Source organism: Panicum virgatum, chromosome 7K (genome assembly GCF_016808335.1).
Source record: "Panicum virgatum strain AP13 chromosome 7K, P.virgatum_v5, whole genome shotgun sequence".
Taxonomy (NCBI): domain Eukaryota; kingdom Viridiplantae; phylum Streptophyta; class Magnoliopsida; order Poales; family Poaceae; genus Panicum; species Panicum virgatum.
In genome coordinates this window covers 35,119,929-35,140,762 of record NC_053142.1, presented here as the reverse complement: position 1 = coordinate 35,140,762, position 20,834 = coordinate 35,119,929, and the positions used below count along the sequence as shown (strand labels likewise).

Below are 20,834 nucleotides of genomic sequence, written 5' to 3'. Positions count from 1 at the left end.
AGTCATTACCAGATCTGAAAGTGGTAAACTCTGATAGTATTTTGTAGTACCTTTACTCGATCCTTGCCGTAATGTTTGGGCGGGTCATATTCGTAATTCTCGCACAAGAAGAACCTCATGCCAAAGTCGTCCCCCAAAATCCTTGATTTCATTAGCTTGCACAAGGATCCTCAAAAGCACATAGACATCTTGACTCCTTGGGAGACTGTTGCCGTCACCTTACTCTATGAAATGTAGGTGGATCCTGAGGATGCCATGGTGTTGAGCCCTGACAATCACAAGTGCGTAATCAGATTGCTAATGTACTGTATCAACGCTTGTATTAAACTGCTTGCTAATCTACTATGTAAATAAAAATAATTACAACATAAACTGTTTGTAAAGCGTAGAAGAATTTTGGTTACCTGCAGTCGCCGGTTTGAAAATCCGGCAGAGCTTCGCCTCTCTCCCTCCCTCCCTCTCTTTTTTTTCTGTAATTTTAGTGATACAAATGAGGGGTGGAGGAGCAGCCAACCCTTAAATAGTGGAGGGGTAGCCGGCCGGCCCTCTGCCGGGCGACCGGTCTTCCAGGGGCCTTAGCGCAAATTTTGTGTGAAATTTTTTGCAGAAAATACACTGCCGCCCCCCGCTGCCAGGTGATATATTTCTATTAATTTCAAAAACGAAAATATATTTTTGTAAAAAATGAAAATGAAAAATATAAAAATAAAAAATCGCTTCCCATCTTCCTCCACCGCCGCGCCGCCATGCCGCCGGCCTAGCCAAACCAAACCCAATGGCCGCCGCCGCCGTCGCCGCGGCGCTGCTCCGCCGCTCCACGACCTCCCCGCACCGCCGACTCATCCTCCCGCTCCTCTCCCACCTCCACCGCCTCGCGCCGCAACCCCCGTTCCCATGGCTCCCGCCCCGGCATCGCTTTTTCTCCGCCGCCACGGCCGGCGATCCCAACCCGAAGCCGTCGCCCCTTGACCCGAAGAAGCTATGGAGCAAGCTCTCCGCCTGGGACCCCGACGCCGGCTCTTCCCGCCTCCCGAAGGCGACGTGGGACGCCGTGGTGGCCCTCGTCCGCGGCTTCGCCAAGAGCCCGGCCATGTGCGACCAGGCGCTGGCGCTCTACGTCCCCTCCTCCACCTTCCCAACCTACGTGCGCCAATTCCGCGCGTTCCTCCTCCCGCGCCTCTCCGGGGACTCGGCGGCGCATCTCCTCTCCCTCCCTGCCGAGGAGGCGCACGCGCTCCTCCTCCCGGCCTTCGCCGAGTTCTGCATCGCCAACTTCGCGGACGAGCTGAAGCAGCACAGGTCGGTGATGACCGCCGCCGACCTCACGGCGCCGCACGCCTGGTACCCCTTCGCGCGCGCCATGCGCCGCCGGATCGTGTACCACTGCGGCCCCACCAATAGCGGCAAGACGCACAACGCGCTCACCCGCTTCGCCACCGCCAAGTCCGGGGTCTACTGCAGCCCGCTCCGGCTCCTTGCCATGGAAGTCTTCGACAAGGTGAATGCCCTCGGTGTCTACTGCACCCTCCGCACCGGCCAGGAGGTCAAGGAAGTGCCTTTCGCCAACCATGTCGCCTGTACTGTTGAGATGGTGTCCACCGAGGAGCTCTACGAGGTCGCCGTGGTTGATGAGATACAGATGATGGCTGACCCTGTCAGGGGCTTTGCATGGACACGCGCGGTGCTTGGGCTCAAGGCAGATGAGATACACCTCTGCGGTGACCCTAGCGTGCTCAAGATTGTCCAGAAGATTTGTGCAGATAATGGAGATGATTTGGAGGTGCATCAGTATGAGCGATTCAAGCCGCTTGTTGTTGAGGCGAAGACACTTCTTGGGGACCTCAAGAATGTTCGCTCTGGTGATTGCATTGTTGCTTTCTCACGAAGGGAGATATTTGAGGTGAAGCTGGCAATTGAGAAGTTTACAAAGCACAAATGCTGCGTTATTTATGGTGCTCTGCCACCAGAGACACGACGGCAACAAGCAAAGCTGTTCAATGAGCAGGATAATGAGTATGATGTGCTTGTAGCAAGTGACGCAGTCGGCATGGGGCTGAACCTTAACATTAGGAGAGTTGTATTCTATAACTTGGCCAAATACAATGGGGACAGGATGGTACCAGTTCCTTCCTCGCAAGTAAAGCAGATTGCTGGTCGTGCTGGTCGGAGGGGCAGTGTTTACCCAGATGGACTCACAACAACGTTCTTGAAGGACGATTTGGATTATTTGATCCAGTGCCTGCAGCAGCCGTTTGAGGAGGCACAGAAAGTTGGTCTTTTTCCTTGCTTTGAGCAAGTGGAAATGTTTGCCAGCCAATTCCCAGACCTTACTTTCAATGACCTGTTGGATAAATTTCGTGATAATTGTCGCATTGATAAGACATATTTTATGTGCCAGCAGGAAAGTATCAAGAAGGTTGCTAATATGCTTGAGAGGGTCCAGGGGCTATCCCTCAAGGATCGCTACAATTTTATTTTTGCTCCAGTTAATATAAGGGATCCAAAAGCCATGTACCATCTTCTAAGATTTGCCACTCACTATAGCCAAAGACGTCGTGTTAGCATTGCAATGGGAGTGCCAAGGGATTCTGCAAGAAATGACACTGAGCTTCTGGACCTTGAGACAAAGCACCAGGTCCTATCAATGTATTTGTGGCTCTCTCACCATTTTGAGGAAGATAACTTTCCTCAGGTGCATCAAGCTGAGCAAATGGCAATAAGTATTGCTGATTTACTTGGAAAATCACTTGCAAAAGCATGCTGGAAGCCTGAATCAAGAAAACAACCTAGGCAGCAACGAGAAAACAATGATGAGTCTAATGAGGAACAGGCATCAAATAACAGTGCCGAAGATATTTCTAAAGATGGTTATGAACGGCCGAGGGCACTTGCTAAAACAATCGTGAGGTAATAGCTCTAACCATTCTTCCTAACTAATCCAGCTTTAGCAAGTGGCTTGCCAAGTAAATCAATGAAGAAGAATACTTGGAACTTCACTTTCAGAGATTATGGATTTTGTTCTTTGCCTCCTGTTGATTGGAGAATCTGAAATATGAACTATCAAGTAGTATCTCATAGTTTTGATCTGGTGTGTTCTTAGCCAACTTTCCTGTTCCCCATCCTGATTTATCTCTGGAAATTGTTCTTTGATTTACAATATGTTCAGAGCTTGTTCTTTGTATGATCCTTGCCTGTGAGATTGCTTAGTGCTCCTGCTCCAGTCCCAGAAAACAAGCAACAACAACAACAACAACAACATAGCCTTTTTTCCCAAACAAGTTGGGGTAGGCTAGAGATGAAACCCGAAAGAAATAAGTTCAAGGTTCAGGCACACTGATAGCTAGTCTCCAAGCGCTCCTATCCAAAACTATCTCTTTAGAGATATTCCAATCCTTAAGGTCTCTCTTAACCGACTCATCCCACGTCAGTTTAGGTCTACCTCTACCCCTCTTTACATTATCGACCCGCTCAAGAACCCCATTACGCACCGGCGCCTCAGGAGGCCTTCGTTGGACATGTCCAAACCATCTCAGCCGATGCTGGGTAAGTTTCTCCTCAATTGGTGCCACTCCGACCCTATCCCGAATAACTTCGTTTCGGACTCTATCCCTCCTTGTGTGCCCGCAAAACCACCGCAACATCCGCATCTCTGCTACACTCAGTTGCTGGACATGTCGCCTTTTTGTAGGCCAACATTCAGCACCGTATAGCATCGCCGGACGAATTGCTGTCCTATAGAATTTGCCTTTTAGCTTTTGTGGCACCCTCTTGTCACAAAGGATGCCAGAAGCTTGTCGCCATTTCAACCAGCCAGCTGAAATTCTATGCCTAACATCTTCATCAATGTCGCCATCCTTTTGTAGCACCGATCCTAAATACCGAAAAATATCCTTCTGGACCACCACTTGTCCATCAGTCCCAGAAAACAAGCACTTATAATAATTTTGTGTCCATCCTTAGATAGACGAGTTTACCTGATGCCCTGAAGGACATTTGTTGCTGATGAATTGATCATGAGTTTGTTATGGTAAAATGCATATTGTGTGACATCGATGGGGCATATCCATGCTGAAAAGAGGTTCAGCGGACGAGTTCAAACTGAAAATATTATGCCCATACACCGTTGGTAGTGCTTGCCGCCTGTGAACCGAGAGGTCACAGGTTCGAGCGGTGGCCTCTACACATTGCACGGTGTGTGGGAAAGACCTCCCGCTAATAACCTCCCCCAGACCCCGCACAGTGCGGGAGCCTACGGCACTGGGTACGTCCTTTTACACCGTTGTCAAGCTTCAAGTTGCTATTGCACTAAGCTAACTGCAAGATGTGCTTAGTGTTCTTTCTTCTTTTGTACTCCGTTGATTGGAGCTAATTGAGATGTTACCATTCAGAGAGAAGTTGCTCACAACCAGAAAATATTTGCCACGTATCTATGATGCATCTGGTTGAAAAATCTTTTGAGAAGCTGTTACTTTGGTAAACATTAATTGCTCATGGTTTGTAAATTCCATCAGTGAAGTAGCAATAGCTTTTGAGTTAACTGGTGAACTTATATTGTTATATCATTTTCATGTCTGGAACTCAGTGGTTTTTGTGCAAGTGCCGTGCTCTTATGCAAGTTTTGGTAGGTTAAACAAATTGTAGTATGCCAAATTCCGTATCCTATATACACTTGACTCTTTTCATTGTGCACCAATCAATGAAACAGCCAACATTTAATAAACTGGGTTGTGATGACTAAGCTCACAAAAATTTCCTGATCACTTCCCAAAAGGATAACCTTCATTACCATTTCCCATGATCATTGGTTTGAGATAAATACTTCCCAGATTAGAGGGAGGTGCCTCAGAATTCTGTTGCACCAGTTGAGGAGTTTTCCCTTTTTTGTTTTCATTGGGATATCTCAGTTACCTATGCTTTCTTTCTTTTTGCAGGAAATGGCAAGATAAGTTCAACCAGAACTCTCCTCCCTTGAACTTAGCGGCTTGAAATTCTCATGGGGTGATCAGACGGATGCTGCAAAAAGAACCTGACTGCTTGCCAATGGCACCATGGCTATTTTCTGTTGGAGCTCAGAATTGTTATCCTGGAACGAAACTGAAGTCTACCAGTTCTGCTGCAACATTTGCATCAACAGGCCCCTATTTCAATGGCACCACGGGAAAAGCAGCTGAGTAGTTGCTGTGCAATAGTAGATCGCACGGAAGGAACAACAATACGAGGGTCAGGATGATTACTGCAGTTAAATTAGTTACTCTGTGGTATGCTACACTAGATCTGTGGTAATAGCCTAATAGGTAGGAACTGATATATGACGGCTTCATTGATTGTTATCGACATTTGTGGTTTTTTAGTTACCCTGGTGCTCCTTATACTGTCTGTAACCTTTAGAGAGCACAGTGCCTTGCGAAATTTTAGCTTGGCATTTGTTTCGGATAATGTTAAGTAGACGCGGTTTTTCTGAAATTGGCGAAACCAATGGGGTTTGACGGGATGCTGCACCGTCCTAGGTGCAGACCCCATGTAACGAGTTATACGCGTACGATACTGCGAGAGGTGGGCTGGAACCAGGCTTCGAACTGTTTTCTGATTGTTTTAGGGGATTGTGAATGAGTTTATGGGATTCAGTCTAGCAGTAACCCTTGCTAGTTTTGTACATTTATACAATTATACTAGCCTCCGTGCTTTATGATTTTTCTCAGGTCATGTTCTGTTAATCTCCTCCTCAAGGGGACTTGGGGATTAACCAAGCAAGGCTTTAATGTATTTTATATCTTTTTAAATCATTATCTTGTAGCATTTTTGTTGTGGTATCTTCTTTAGGGGAGACACATTTCTTTAGAGTTTTTTATTTCTTTTTTAATGATCTTTTAGCACTTTTGTTGTGGTATCTTTTTTTTTTGTTGAGGAAGTGGTATTTCTATATGTCATTTGTGCACCGCTCGGAGCGAACCCAGGGTGGCCACGATAGCGAAATTGATTTAGCCCGCGCGATGTTCATCCAACGGTGTGTGGCGCCGCTCCCTCTCCCGCCTCACTTGCGTGGGTCGGCTGCTGAAAAAAAAAACTCCCTTCGCGAATCATCTATCAGGTCGACGCACGCCTTCTCCGCTCGACCTCCTAGGCGATGGCGAGGCAAAGGCGGCGGCTGTCGTAGCACTGCTGTGGCAGTACCGCCCAAATTAATCCGGCTCAAGTGCGCTAACCATCATCTTAAAGGTAATCCCGGCTAATACGCACTTCAAACGGAGTAATCCGGCAGTGCTGTCGGGTAAAGTCCCGAAGAATCCACCTGAGCGTCGATCGAACCCAAAGCTTACATGCAACCCACATGAAGGTGAGCCCAGAGAGTACAACATTTCACAGATATATTACATTATAGAGTCTTAACTTAATTATTACAAGCCAAGTTCGAAATCTCCGAAAGGTACTTGAAGTTCAAATTGAAAGTAGTTCAGAGTTCATTGCAGCGGAAAATAAAGCGATTACTAAACGACGATATAAGATGTCATGATGAAGCCCGTACATGACATCACTCAGCATTGTCATCGTTGGCCGGAGTCGTATCCCACTCCACCGACCAACCAGGAGGTAAAACACACGGCCAGGTCAAACTAGCTATCTGATCTTCAAATGTATCACCTGAAAACAAAGTGGAGCCACAAGCAAGGCTGAGTATTCTAATACTCAGCAAGGCTTACCCGACTAGGATATAATTAACCCTCTAACTAGACATGTAAGGCTTTTGGCTTGAGGGGTTTGTTTTTGCCGAAAAGCAACAAAGAGTAAGTCCTTATTTTCTGATTTTAGCTTTCAAGTTCTAGTTTGATTAACCGTTCTACATTAGCATCTATCCAAAAGCATACATGGTGAAAAACAATTATTTTTCATCATTCAACCATAATTCTCATCATCATTGTTCCACTTCTTACTCTATGTGGCAAAAGGGTTAAGCAGTCTCAATATCCGTGAGAGACGGACGATTCAAATCGAATTTGTTAACCTGGCCAGACAGACCTAAACATACGCATGGGGAATGCAATCACCCATGCGACTTTTCCCCTTTTTCCCCGGGCATGAAACAGGCCCACCGCCCTGGGGTGCCCTGCACCCGTGCGTGACCAAAGACCAGACAGTGGGGAGTATGTTCCACGGCCGGTTCCATCAGGTACTTAAGCTTACCAATTACCATATTCTCGGCATGTGGTTAGTACGTTCAAACGCTTAACCACCACTACCACACACCGCGGCCTTATCCATTTTCACTAAACAGACGGGGTATCATGAGTACAACAACTCCGCCCGTAAACCTTATATTGCAGTGTGTAGTAAGCACTCAACTCTTATGAGCTCGCGAGTGACAGGAAATCACTCGACTTCTACCGAACCATTAGCATAGCCAACTAGCGACCTACACATACTAGTATTCAAATATAGGTACTTAAGATTATGCAACTAGGGTTCCAAATAAGTCCTACAACTTAAATGCACAAGTCAATAGGAATATATAACAATTGCACAAATTTAAAATAGGTAGGACATGCTCCGGGGCTTGCCTTCCTGAGCGGAGCTAGACTTGGGCTCTTCTGAACCCTGGTTCAGGTCTTCAGTGATTTCAGTTAGGTTAACTTGAGCTTCACGCTGCTCACTCTCGGACTCCGGCACCAGCTCGTACGTACCGTCGGCGAGAGTAGTCAAATCTACACGAATGCATATGCGTGAGTTGTGGTGATGGTACAATCTTAATTTAATCACTTAAAGAGTTGTAAAATATTTTCTTTATATTTTCCTTGGGCAATCATTTATAGAGTATTATCTAGATTAATTATTACCCCTTAAGTAAGTGAGGGTTTTGTTATTTCTAGAAAGATTATTATCAAGTGCAAACATGGAATATTTAAATCAGCTGATGGTATAGCTTCTGAAGATGAAATTTTTATGGAGAGTCAATTACTTAATTACAAACTTGCCATAAAATTTTCAGCTATTTTCACTGAGCATGCTAATTATTAAAAATGCATTAAACATCCACTATTAGGATTAAGATTCATTTATACAGAACAAACCCTACAAGTAAAGATGCTAAAATGTTTACTGAGTGCTCCTAAACTTTTGATAAGTCTAATGTAAAAATTTCAGATTTAACTAAGCATTACACAAGGCATGAAAAATAGCACAATGTATAGCTGCATGGATCAAAACTAAATTCCACAGATCGTTATAGCGAGTTCCAGAGCCTCATATTTTACCATCATGGTTATATACTCCAGTTTAACCCCTAGAAAAATTATTAGAATTTTTCATGTGTAGGAACTATTTTTAATAATTTAATGTAACTATCCTCACCAAAAATCATTTGGTCCAGTTGGATTTAACTAAAAATTCTCAAACTTTTTCTGCAGACTCTGTGAACTAAAATACAGGTACTGTAAAATTTTGAACCCATGAAACATATCATAACAACTTAGATAATTAAAACTATCTATCCTAGGCATACATCAAGATTTAAATAAACTGATAGCTAGGCATGTCAACTGTCCACGAACTTTTACACTAGGTTATACATCTAACATGTAACACACTGACCAAAAATGGCTAACATCTCATGCTTGTAACTTGAGATCTAATAAAAGATATAATTTCTTTGTATTTTAAATGAAGCAAAAACTATTGAGCAACTGAAAAAGTGCATGTAGCAAAAGTTGTAGATATCTTTGCAAAGATTCCAGAACAGTTGAGTTTGCATTTTTCTGATTTTTCTATGATTTTTAAATGAATTTACAAATTTGTTGTTTTTCAAAACAAAAGAAAAAGGAAATGGAAACTTGCATCTAGGCCCCTGGAACAATTTGGGGGCTCGCGCATAACCCCTTGGCCGGAGTTGGGACAGGGGAGGCGGCGGCGGTTGTTTCCCGGCGAGGAGGAGGCTCGCCGGCGGCGGGGATGGCGTCCAGGGGTGAGAGCTCACCGAGCTCTACCTGTGGGTGGGTGTTGTGGTCGACGGGGATGGCCGGAGCAGGGTCGGCGGCGTAGCAACACGGCCGGCGGCAGTGGCGAGCTGTGGCGGCGACGCTCCGGCGGCTCTGGGCGGTGGAGGTTGGGTCGTCGAGCACCGGTGGAAGGTGGGGGAGCTCGTGGGCGAGTCAGTTTGGGTCGAGGAGGGGCGGAAGAGGGGGGCTCCGCAGCGGGCGGCGGCCCTGTCCGCGACGGCGGCGCCCGGCGGCGATGGGGATGGGCGAGGCTTAGCCGTAGAGCTACACCGTGGCGAGAAGGTCCCGTTCCGGGGTTCAATTGGGACTGAGGAGCACCGGAGGTAGGGGCTCCACGGTGAGCTCGAGCGGCGGCGGCAATGGCGGGGCGGCAGCGCCGTTCTGGCACTGGGGTGGCGCGGCTCGGCTTGGTGAGGGAAGGGGAGCAGAGTGGGAGGGTGGAACGCCCTTGGGCGAAGCAAATGGGGAGGGGGAGCTCGGCAGGAAAGGAGGGTGTAGAAGAAGGGAGCGGCGGCGTGTGCGCGGCGTGCTTCGCCGAGCGGCCTTGATAGCGGGTCAGGGCACAGCGAGGGGGTTTGATGGCGTCGGTGGTGCGCGGTAATGGAGGCTGGCCACGGTCAGCGGCTCAGCAGGGCATGGCGGCTCGTTTGGGCGCCACGGCGGCGTCGCGGTGCGTCGCCGTGCGCTTGTCGCGGCATGCTCGTCGACGGGCAGGGCGCGACAGGCTTGACGGGACGGGGAAGGGGGAAGTCAGCGGGCGAGCATGCGCACTCGAGCGGGGAGGGAGTCAGCGGCGTGTCGCCGAGCTGCAGGCGCAGCGAGCTCGGCAGCGGCGCAGCGGGCACACGCGCGGGCGCGCTTGAGTGCCTGCGCGCTCAGGACAGGGGAGGGTCAGCGAGGGAGAGAGAGAGGGGAGAGAGAAAGGGAGGGGAGAGAGAAAGAGAGAGTCAAAGGTTTGACTCAGACCAAACTCAAAATTTTCAATTGAAACTCGAAAAATTTTGAACACGAAAGTTGTTCAAAATTTAATTTCCTACGACTTTCCTTTCAGGCAAAACTTCGTTTGAGCAACAATTTGAAAGTTTAAAATTTGAATTCAAGTTTAGTGAACCCACTTGTTTTTTGGGGTTAACTCCAAATTTCATGTTATAACTTGAAAAACTTTGAACACTAAAGTTGTTTATCTTGTCAAACTCTACAATTTTCGTTTTGGGCAAAAGTTCATTTGAGCCAAGGTGTGAGAGTTGACTTTTTGGTTCATTTAAACGGATTTCGGACTGTTAAGTAATTGGAATTGGGGGGGTTTAACGTGTCATTTTATGTTAATTGCATGTTTTAAACAGTGCTAAACACCGGAAGTGTCACAGCTGCCGGTAGCGGCGGGCGAGCAGTACGGCTCGCGGCGGCATCCTCCGTGGCGAGGTAGCGAGCGGCAGCAGCGCCGGCGTCATGGCTCGTGCTGCTGAGGTGGTAAAATAAACACGCCTCACCACTCGACTCCCTCGCTCGACCTCCTCGTCGATGGTGAAGGTGAAGGAGGTGACCGCCGTGCCCCTGCTAGCGGCAGCGGACGTGTGGTTCGTGGGGCTCGTGGCGGCGGCGACATGGCCGGCGCGCCAGCTCCTGCGCTCCTCCATCATGGCGGCTGCTCGTCTCCTGCTCGCCCTCCTTCTTTAAGACCCTGACCGCCCTCCCCAAACCCTAACCCCTTTGGTTTTCCCCTTCTCCTCCATTGCTGCCGCCACTGCCTCCTCCCCAATGCCGGCCAGGGTCGAAATTCATCGTTTCTGGTGAGTCTCCATTTGATTCATCTCTACTACACTTTCCTCTTCTCCTCCGCGGCTCGTATGAGCACTTACTCGCTCGATTTCTCCCCTGCAGAGGTCTCCCGGAAAACACCTCCGCCCACCGCCGCCTCTCCTCCATTGCCGCTCCCTGCCGCCCCAAGCCGTGGGTGAGCTTTACTTCTCCCAGACGAGCTGGTTCTCGAACCGTTTCTTTGCAACTCTACCTGATTTGTGTTGGATCTAATTGGTTTCTTGGTTTCTGGGTTGTTTTTTGAGTTGATATGACACTGAGATTTGAGGGTGCATATTTCTGGGCGGAGGTGAGGTGGTGGCTGCAGTGCGCCCCCTAGTGCCTTGTGTTAAAGCCTTCAATTTGCTAGATTTGAGGGTGAATTTCTGGGCGAAAGTGAGGTGGTGGACTTGTGGCTGCAGTATGCCCCCTAGTGCCTTATGTTAAAGCCTTCTTCAAATTTGCTAGAACACAACATATGTTGGATACGTGTTGGTTAATTGATGGTTTTGTTGCTTCTTAGTGTTCATATCTGAACGATCCTTGTGAATTCACAGTGCCAGTTGTGTCTGGTTGGCTTATGGTTAGGGGGAAGGAGATGCTTTGGACAGGGAGCTTGCACCTTTGCAGCAATGCTGGGTTTATGTACAGTTCACGCAGTAGAGATTTGCATGATAGTTAGTTTGCTCACAATTTATTTTGAGGAAACAATTCGTCTCACACATAATTACTGTATAAAAATTGTGTGAAAACTTTAGGTGGGAAGAACTAGCAACCTTAATTTGCAGCGCTAATTCACTATTGGGCCTATAGGCAAAGCTAAAGTGGTCATGAAGAACTTAATTAGGCTTTCATCAGATAATTTGATTGCTTAAAAAAAATTATGGCGGCGCTATACGGATGAGTTGGCATAAAGTAAATGGAATTTCACAGGGTGCTTCTGAGTTGAGGCATGGCGCTGATACAAAAAGTTACACATCTCAGATGTTCAGCTTGAATGGATTCGCAAACTTAAGTTTCATTTTTCATGAGTATGGTTGAAGGCTAATTCTCTTTTCATGTATAAGTTGTTCCATATTAGGGAGGCTGCATTTGTTTGAAATCTCTAATTATTTTCTTTTGGGACTGACCTATGTTTATATTTACACAGTCTGAACTGATAGATAAGAATTGAGAATTTCCAGGAGATGAGACATAAGGAAAGTCTTCAATATATTGTTCAATTTGATTTTTTTGTGAGCCCTCTATCCTTTTTAATGCCTTTAGTAGTCTGGTTTGTTGCAGCTAAAAATTTAACGCAAATTGTGTCCCTCTACAGAAAATGGCATGATAATGATCCAACATTTGGTCATCAAATTCCTGATTACGACTCTCTAGCATCCAATCAACTAGCGAGAGTCATCAAAAAATATCTGGAATGAGCGTAGGAAGCCTTAATGAATATCATAGAAAAAATGGTCAAAAAGAAAAGGAAATTTCCATAGCCGCAAAGCTTGTTTGCATATGTGCAATCAAAGTTATTTGACAATTCTTTTTTCATTGTGTTAATTCTAGGTAACCATGATGAGTACTTGAAGAGTGATGGAAACAAGATGAGCTTTATCTCTTGGCAACCCAGAAACAGCTTATGCACATCCAAAAACTAACCATAGTCAGTCCTTTGTAAGTTCCAATTGTAGCGGTCCTTAAGTAATTTTAGGTTGCAAGTGTTCACATGTTATCGGAATAGGCAATCATGTGAGTTACACGAGTTGCTTTCATTTCCAGGCTATTTCGTATCCGTATGCTGATTCATACTATGGTGGTCCATTGCAGCTTATGGGCAGCATGCTATTGTAAGTGATTTTTATGCGTCCAGCATGTTATCTCATTAGTTTCTCCTACTTCATGGTCTAGATGTCCTTTATCCACTTTGCTATCCAGTGTTGTTCGCTACCTTCTTTGGTCCAAATAATAGGATGTTTTCTGTACATGTAGGTGTGCCTTGAGTATTATTACTGGTTAACTTTCAATTGATTTGCCCTTGTATTCACCTGTGAAAATTTACCGTGTTACTGAAGCATTCATGTAGCTAGTATGTCATTTTCCTGGTCGCAATGGCTCATTTTTTCTAGCTACAGTATACAATGGCATTGACAATTAAAATTATAATCTCATACTTTGTCTCAATTATCCTTCCTGAAAGGTCGGATAATCATGTATATTGAAACTGCTAGCAATTGCATTTTTTGTTCTATTACCGGAATCGATTTTTCTACGTGCCAATTACAGAGTTAAGCGAATATTAACTGACTTATGGTCTGTTTTTTTGGCATTTATTATCATAGTTTGAGTCATTCGCTTCTTATCTTTTCATTTGCAAAACTTTCAAATTTCAACTATGGGAATAATGTCTTTCCATAGTTGAGGTTTGTGAAGCTTGTTTCAACAATGCCTTTGCGATGATACTATACCAAACAACCAAGAAGGTAAATTGTTTTTCCGATTGTTGTCTATAGCAGCTCATCCTCTAGCTGCTGCTGCTACTCCAACAAGGTTCTAAGAATGAACTTAAGGCCAGTTAAAAAGCACGTCAATGTTTGTTCAGATTATGATACTTAGATTATGAATCTTCGTAAACATTCCCTCTTCATCAATTGTAGTATCCTATAAATGTTATAGTATCATGTAAATTTGCAAAATTTAGTTGCTTTAATAGATTAATTTATAATACATGCTGAATCTCAGTTTGAGGTGACAAATTTTTGTACTAATCAACATCCAGAATGTCTAAATGAAATTTCTTTAGTGGATACAGTTTGATCCCTTTTGTTTGCAATATTAACCTTAAGCTTCATCATATGGTCATGACAATGGAACGACAAGGGACTGATGCGAGGAAATGCGTAAATGCCTCAATTTGAGTCAAATAAAAAGCAATTTTACATAGATACTTTTTGTTGCTGTGGATATATAGTTGCACACTGAAAATATTCAGCACATGTTGGATTAGGTAATGCCCTTGTATGCTTCTATTAGGTGTTTGCATTTGTTGCCATTGAAGAGAAGGCTTGATGATGTCTTTTATTTGTATTACATTTTAGCCATAACAAGTTTTTCCATTTGTTATTGTAATACAGTTTGTTTGTCGTATTAATTGTAATTAGTAATAGACCTCAGTGATATTTCAGACTACAGAATCTTTAGTTTTTGTTATTGATTCTCATCGCTTTTCTCTCTAATCTATTTTACAAATTTAAGAAGATGCTAATAATGGATTGTTTACCACCCATGTTTTTTCAGAAATTATTTCACCTCTCATGCCTGCCTAGAGATATGATTTTGTAGAACTAATGATATTATCGTTATATTAAGTGACTCCAAGGGCGCGCCAAGGCGCGCGCAAAGTACTCGTCTTCTTTAGTGGAGACGCATTCATTAGTGATTTCCATTCGGCTGAAATTTTCTGAGGCGGCAATACGGCCCGGCTCGTTAGGCCTGCTCAAAGCATCGGCAACGGTAAGTTACCACGACTCGTACGGCCCAGCCCAACCGTACTCAAACCGGCGGTATAAAAACCCCGCAGGTAACCGTCCAAACCCCTGGCCGCACCACCGGCCTCCGTCCCTTGGGTTTGCTCCTCTCTTTTCTCCCCACAGCGCGCGGCAGCGGCAGGCACAGCCTTCCCCCTCTCTGAGCAGGGTGCAAAACCCTAGAGCCCCTCGCGAAGGGGGCCTCTTCGCCTCGCTCGCCATGCGGACCGCCGAGGAGAAGGGCAAGAGGGCGAGGACCGACGGCGCCGAGGGCGACGGGGGAGAGCCCATCGACCGCGCCCTCCTGCTCTCCATCGAGAAGCTCCAGGAGATCCAGGACGAGATCGAGAAGGTGAGTCGCTTCGGTTCCCCGAGTGGATTGGGATTCCTTACCCGCCTCATTTGGCACGCTGTGAATTGTGGTCGCTCGGTCACTGGAATTCGGCTCGCTGGGTTAGGTTGTTGTTGGAATGCTGGTCGTCTTTCCAGCAGCGGTTTGCAGCGGGGGATTTGGTGGAGGTTCCGCTGCGGTCCAGGGTGACCTGCGAGATGGTTCCGCTGTGGCTCAGCGCTGGGTGATTGATTAGTTGATTGTGGCCTGGGTGGAAGAATTCGTTTGGGGGAATCGGGAGGGTACGGAGGGTTTTCTCTCTACGCGTTTAGTGCGAGGAAGCATTGGAAACTTTCTGTGCTCTAGTGGAATCATGAAAAATTAGACGCAGCAAGGCGCGTACGTGCCTTCATCATGTTTAATGTCAGCAGGCACTGAGGTCGGAATTTACTTGCTTGTGAGCATAAGCAAGTGTAGAAGCCTGCAATTGCATAGTTTGGCTTTATGATTTAGAAAACCAACCATTGTTGTAATTGTTGAATACTTCAGAAATTAAAATTTGTTGTTGAATATGATCGGGGAAACGCACTGGCTAAATTTGCATTGCCCCCATGTATATGACGAATTGCTAGTTCATATGCATTTTTTTTATAATGGCTGTTTAAATGTACTTTTACCAGTAGGCCTCTCTAATGGCAACAATTCGTTACAGGTCAATGAGGAAGCGAGCGATAAGGTTCTAGAGGTGGAACAGAAATACAATAAAATTCGCAGACCAGTTTATGTTCGACGCAATGAAATTATCCAGAAAATTCCAGACTTCTGGCTGACAGCGGTCTGTAATATTCTTCTATTATGGTTTATGTTACTTCCTCTCCTGTACTGGTAGTGCTTAAGGGATCTTCTTTTAATTATTTAATTGTGACGCAAGTGTGCTGACCTGCAGTTCCTTAGCCATCCTGTGCTTGGTGACCTTTTAACCGAGGATGATCAACAGGTACCCTTTGCTTGCTTGGCATGCTTTTAGCTCTTTGGATATTTGTTAGTATAAATTAGCAGAGTAATAAAATCAAATAATCAGTAGTTCAGTACACCTATAATATTGTGAAACTCTCTGAAACCAAGTCGGCAAATTGAAGCATTTTAATTAGTCAGGAATTTTCATTGTTCATTCTGTTGTAGATTTGCAAACACTTGGAATCTATTTTTGTGGACGAGTCAGAGGATATTAAATCGGGCTGCTCTATTACTCTAGTAAGCTTCTTTTGGACCTTCTACAATTTATTTTTAATTTTTCTTTTAAACTTTATTTTTGCTAACTACCTTGAACTGGAAGACCTTTTCTTCCAATCCGTATTTTGAAGATAAAAAGCTTACTAAGACATATTCCATGAGTGATGATGGAACAGTCATGGTAAAGGCAACCTCCATTAAGTGGAAGGCAGGAATGGTAGTGTGCCTTGACCATCAAACTATATGTTTAACATACCAAGTTCCTGCCAAGAGAATGTTTCTAATTTATACTTGTACATTAGGATATTGTCAACGGTAAGGCATGCACCAAGAAGGGTGAAAAGCGACTACTGGTTGATCAAAGGTATCTAGTTTCAATTTGTGCACAAAATTTCCCCATTATTAGTATCTTGTAAGTGATGAACAACTACATAATTAAACAATCTATGCATGGAGCTTCTTTCTTATGTCAATATTGTCCAAAGCTCCAAAAGGATAGCATTCTTTCTGCCATTGAGATTCTACAGTGTAGTCAGGATGTGTCTTTGTTACTCTGTTTATTCTGTTGGGTCCATTGGGATTCCACAATCTAGACATTTCCATTTCCGTGGTGTCTTGCCAACAGTTCATGAAATAGTTGAAATATTTGTGAAAATATGTTTTATAGTAGTGCCTATAGGTTCAATGGCTGCTTGGTCTTGTGATTTGGCATACTAAACACTCTTAATCCAATATACTTGCATGGTTTATTGGAGAATCCCTTGCAAGGTCATTCCTCCTGATGTATCTGTATGCATTGGTTTTCTTTTTCCATAGAGAAGCATCAATACTGCTAAGTATCCAATAGATATTTTTTTGTTTCTATTTGCAATATTGTCAGTCTGTGTGCTTCAAAATTCTCTTTTTCTTTCTTCTTTTATTCAGTATAGTGATTTGTCTATATCTGTTGAGTTGCAAGTTGGAGATTGTGTAAAGTTGTCTTCCGTTTCTTTAGCAGCTTCTTCACTTGGTTCAATGATGCAGAGAATGGAAGTTTTGCTCATGGTGAGATGGATCAGGTATATCAATTTCCAGGTCCTACCGTTGAGGTCGAGGCCTAAAAAAATTAAAAATACATAACATGTTCCAGATGAGGATGTTCTCTGATAACCTCCATTACATAGGTGGCAGATATCATCAAGGAAGACTTGTGGCCTAATCCTTTGAAGTATTTCAACAATGTTAGTGGTTCTTTTGAAGTGATTTTGTTCATTTTCTTTTTATTTCCTTATATATCTTGTGCTGAAATCTCTCACTGCAGGAGCTAGAAAGTGAGTTTGAACAAGAGGGTGATGAAGAGGTAATTCAATCCTTTCGTGTGTGGTTCTATTCCTTAAGCAAACGTGCATTGCATCCTTTCTCTGTCCCTAGCTACCTTTTTTATCTGTTGCACCTGGCTGTTAGGTTGCATATGCAGACTGGGCATATGCAGATTGGAGACGTTGAGAACTATTGTTTCACCGTATCCATTGTATTGACCATTCCCTGTAATGTATTTAGGGATCTGATGAGGAGGAAGCCGAAGATGACGATGAAGATGAGGGGGATGAAGAGGAGACCTGAGCCCTCTTCTATTCCAACCGGGTCTGATAACTTATGTCTGCAGAATGCGTGAGACTGGGCCTCCAAAGGGCTCATGAAACCGAGGCGTCCCCTTTTGCGGTGTTTTGGTGCTTGCCTTAGTTGTCGGTTTAGGAGCTATCTTCACAACTTCAGTTTATGGGTCGAGAAGCAACTCGTGGCTCTACTGTATAAGATTTCTGTACTTGGCCTGCAAATTATTTGTGCCGTGCCTGTTCTTAGCGTTGCAGAAAGTATTGATAGCTTGTACTGCAAACATCATAGCTACTCGTACATGTATTTGTGCACAGTGCAAGTTGAGCCCTTTACTGCGCAGCTTTGATGGCGGGCTCGGTCTATCAAATAGCCGTCCCTGAATGTGGTGAGCTTCAGAATCTTGACCCAATATGCCCTGATATAGATAAGCCATAGATAGAAGCATTAATAATTTATCGAGCCGATTTCCTGTCCTAAAAGAGGATTGTTGCGATTAATATGCAGTGGCATATTTTTGTACCCGGATCGGCATGTGAGTTCTAGCTTTGAAATAAGATGTCATGCGGTTCCTCTTTCTTCTTCCCCGAGCTCTGTCGATCTCTTCCTCCCCCTGTCCTCATCGTCATGCTTGCTACTACCACCGGGAACCACCGCACTTAAATCAAATCCCATTGTCTTCCTCCATCCCATTGTCTTTTTTTTTTTTGAGCCTGGACTATAAGTATACAAATTGTATAGTATCTGAACTCAACACAACACACTCACACCACACACTCACACCCAGAGCCTACAACCTATACACAACCAGCGTCCTTCCGGAGATCACCAAAGCTGCACAGAGCCTTGTAGACGACGGGCACGTCGTAATCCCTTTGTGGCGCCACGCGAGATGTCCAGGACCAACAGGAAATAAATACAGGGAATAAGCCCCCAAGTGCGACACCCGGTGCTCCCTAAGGGAGTCGAACCCGGGTGGGTGCGCTCCCCAACCGGAGCCGCCACCACTCGCGCGTTCGCCCTCCATCCCATTGTCTCTGGCAGTGGCAGCCGGTGACGTTGTCCGTGTGCCATCTCACCCGCACCATCGCCGTCCGGCCTGCCTCTACACCCAGATTCCAGAGATGAAAAGAAAAAAAGAAAAAGAAAAGAAAAGAGAAAGAGTCTACGAACAACGTCAACGTCGTCATGCGCAAAAGAAAAGATGATTCAAGGAAAGTCACTCGACTGAAGCTGCATGCAATATGTGGGGCATTTTAGCATCATCTATTTGCAAAGGTTTTGTATCAGATCAAGACGGCGGATATTGGATTACAGGCTTACAGCAAGCACCAGCAAAAGATCAGACAGGGACCTAAATTCTAAAGACGTGCGTCCACCGCTCCCAGCGAGTAGCAGCATCTCTTGAAGCTTTCCATGGCGCGGCTGAAGAGCGGCACGTAGGCGTTGACGCCCCAGTCACCGGAGAAGGACCGCACGAGGAAGACGGAGCCCTCGTCCGGCAGGTAGCCGGGCATGAAGAAGAAGGGCCGGCCGCCGCCGAAGTCCAGGTCGCAGAACGCGGCGTGCAGCAGGCTGTCCACCTCGACGTCCGGGCTGAGCACCTTCTCCGCCGCGTCGGCCGTCGGGGCCAGCCCCTCCCGCTCCACCGCCCCGGAGCACGCGAAGTCGACGAACGACCGGAAGTAGCCGTCGTCGACGCGGGCCACCGCCCGGGCCACGAGCTCCGCGGCGCGCCACAGCGGCCCGTCCACCAGCTCCCGCGCCGCGGCGGCCGGCCGCGCCCAGAGCACGACGTTGCCCGTGTACCCCTCGGGCACCCGCCGCGGGGGGCCGGTCATCCGCGCCCGCCCGTTCACGGCGACGCGCAGCGCGGTGACCGCGCCCCTGTCGAGCCCGCGCGCCCTCGTGATGCACCGCCACAGGTGCGCCGCCAGGCACAGCGCCGTGCCGTAGGGCCGCGGCGCCCGCGCCGACGCCCGCGACCGGAGCTCGGCGATCAGCTCCTGGCTGAAGTGCGCCCGGTGCACGACCACGACGTCGTCGGCGTCGCGCGCCTTCCCTCCGCGAGGGTGAGGGCGGGGCGGGCCGAACTCGACGCCGCGGTGCTCGAACTCGACCCGCGGCGGGTCCCGGGGCAGGAAGAGCGACGCCCGGTCGTGCGCCGGAGCCGGGTCGACGGGGACCCCGCGGGTGGTCTGGCCCCACGCGAGCAGGAAGTTGCAGGCGGCCTGCCCGTCGGCCACGACGTGGCTCATGGTGTGGCCGACGGCGAGCGACCCGCACGCGAACCGCGTGACCTGGACCATCAGCAGCTCGCCCCCGTCGCCGGGGGCGGTCGGGTGCAGCCCCGCTGCCTCGGGGGCCGGCTCCATCAGCGCCGGCATGACGGCGGCGAGCGCGACGCCGGCGGTCGCCTCGACGAACCGCGCGCCCGCGTCGTCGAGCAGGATCGCGCGGCGGCCCCGGGCGTCGGCGCCGAGCCGGCCGGCCCACTCGGGGTACTCGGCGAGCGCCCTGGCCAGCCCCGCCTCGAGGACGGCGTTCGGCGGAGCCGGCGGACGGAAGAAGCTTATGCCGGAGATGTGCTGGTCGAAGCTGGCCGTGTCGAACACGGTGAGCGGGACGGCGCCCGCCGCCGCGGACGGGACGCGGCCGGCGCCGTAGGCGGGCCGGACGGGCTTGGACGAGTGCACGGTGATCTTCATGCCTGCTGGTGACTGCACGAGCGGGTCGTTGGAGAGCTAATCCAGTTGATGATTGGCGCTATATTTTGAACGGGAATAAGCACCGACCCTATCCCGGTATCCTGCTTGTCCTACTTGCCGCCTTCCCCGCTATCCTCCATTCCCTTCCTCCTACCGCCAGTCTGCCACCATCCCTAATAGCCCGGATTTGGACCGCCTTGCAGCCTACTCAATCCACGGGGCCTGGCTACGTGTGTCACAACTCACAACCTCAATTCCAACCCATAGCGTCCATAGATACTTCTTCCATACTCGAAAAGAATGTCATTTGGACAGCAACACGATCACCAAAACTTAATTTTAACTTCTTATTTTTATAAAAATATTTATCATAAAGTTATATATTTATACTTTTATGAAAGTATTTTTCAAGATAAATCTATTCATATGGTTTTTGTATTTTGAAACTCAACAACTTGAAAGTTATTTATGATTTATATTCTCAATATTTGACTCAAATCTTGTCCAAAACGACATTCTTTTCGAGTATGGAATATGGAGGGAGTAGTGTTTATATTGCAATCATCATACCTTTAGAAACTACACTCTACAAAATATGATGTCTTGGTGTGGATTCGTATTTAATCCACTCTCTTTTATTCATCTATCATATTTTGTTCTCCATTTTTATGAA

General features: G+C 46.9%; 3 protein-coding genes and 1 long non-coding RNA gene across 6 annotated transcripts; 3 read left to right on the top strand and 1 right to left on the bottom strand.

The window, feature by feature from the left end:
* The first annotated feature begins 739 nt into the window (after positions 1 to 739).
* Positions 740 to 5,470, top strand: LOC120642295 (ATP-dependent RNA helicase SUV3L, mitochondrial-like). Its single transcript, XM_039918755.1, has 2 exons — positions 740 to 2,907; positions 4,932 to 5,470. Exons 1-2 carry the CDS (start codon positions 776 to 778, stop codon positions 4,984 to 4,986), a joined length of 2,187 nt encoding a protein of 728 aa, XP_039774689.1. The 5' UTR covers positions 740 to 775; the 3' UTR covers positions 4,987 to 5,470.
* A 6,739-nt stretch (positions 5,471 to 12,209) lies between these two features.
* Positions 12,210 to 12,854, top strand: LOC120642294. The gene is made up of 2 exons (XR_005662556.1): positions 12,210 to 12,446; positions 12,552 to 12,854. It is a non-coding gene; the product is annotated as an uncharacterized LOC120642294 (long non-coding RNA).
* Positions 12,855 to 14,350: 1,496 nt separating this feature from the next.
* LOC120642293 (NAP1-related protein 1-like) lies at positions 14,351 to 17,837 on the top strand. Of its 3 annotated transcripts, none has more exons than XM_039918752.1 (10): positions 14,351 to 14,648; positions 15,340 to 15,462; positions 15,574 to 15,624; positions 15,810 to 15,881; positions 15,964 to 16,077; positions 16,163 to 16,224; positions 16,858 to 16,918; positions 17,024 to 17,080; positions 17,161 to 17,199; positions 17,400 to 17,837. In XM_039918752.1, exons 1-10 carry the CDS (start codon positions 14,517 to 14,519, stop codon positions 17,460 to 17,462), a joined length of 774 nt encoding a protein of 257 aa, XP_039774686.1. In that variant the 5' UTR covers positions 14,351 to 14,516; the 3' UTR covers positions 17,463 to 17,837. The 3 variants fall into 3 exon arrangements, with proteins under 3 accessions (XP_039774686.1, XP_039774685.1, XP_039774687.1); XM_039918751.1 differs by having other exon boundaries at positions 16,855 to 16,918; XM_039918753.1 differs by lacking the exon at positions 15,810 to 15,881 and having other exon boundaries at positions 16,855 to 16,918.
* Positions 17,838 to 18,814: 977 nt separating this feature from the next.
* Positions 18,815 to 20,161, bottom strand: LOC120642291 (agmatine coumaroyltransferase-2-like). Its single transcript, XM_039918750.1, has one exon. The coding sequence runs from the start codon at positions 20,159 to 20,161 to the stop codon at positions 18,815 to 18,817; it is 1,347 nt and encodes a 448-aa protein (XP_039774684.1).
* Between the last annotated feature and the right edge of the window lie 673 nt (positions 20,162 to 20,834).

Coding starts and splice junctions, on each gene's coding strand:
- LOC120642291 (XM_039918750.1), bottom strand. CDS start 20,161: ATGAAGATCACCGTGCACTCGTCCAAGCCCGTCCGGCCCGCCTACGGC.
- LOC120642293 (XM_039918751.1), top strand. CDS start 14,517: ATGCGGACCGCCGAGGAGAAGGGCAAGAGGGCGAGGACCGACGGCGCC. Junction 15,625..15,809: donor TAACCGAGGATGATCAACAG/GTACCCTTTGCT, acceptor ATTCTGTTGTAG/ATTTGCAAACACTTGGAATC. Junction 15,882..15,963: donor CGGGCTGCTCTATTACTCTA/GTAAGCTTCTTT, acceptor TTGAACTGGAAG/ACCTTTTCTTCCAATCCGTA.
- LOC120642295 (XM_039918755.1), top strand. CDS start 776: ATGGCCGCCGCCGCCGTCGCCGCGGCGCTGCTCCGCCGCTCCACGACC. Junction 2,908..4,931: donor CTTGCTAAAACAATCGTGAG/GTAATAGCTCTA, acceptor TTCTTTTTGCAG/GAAATGGCAAGATAAGTTCA.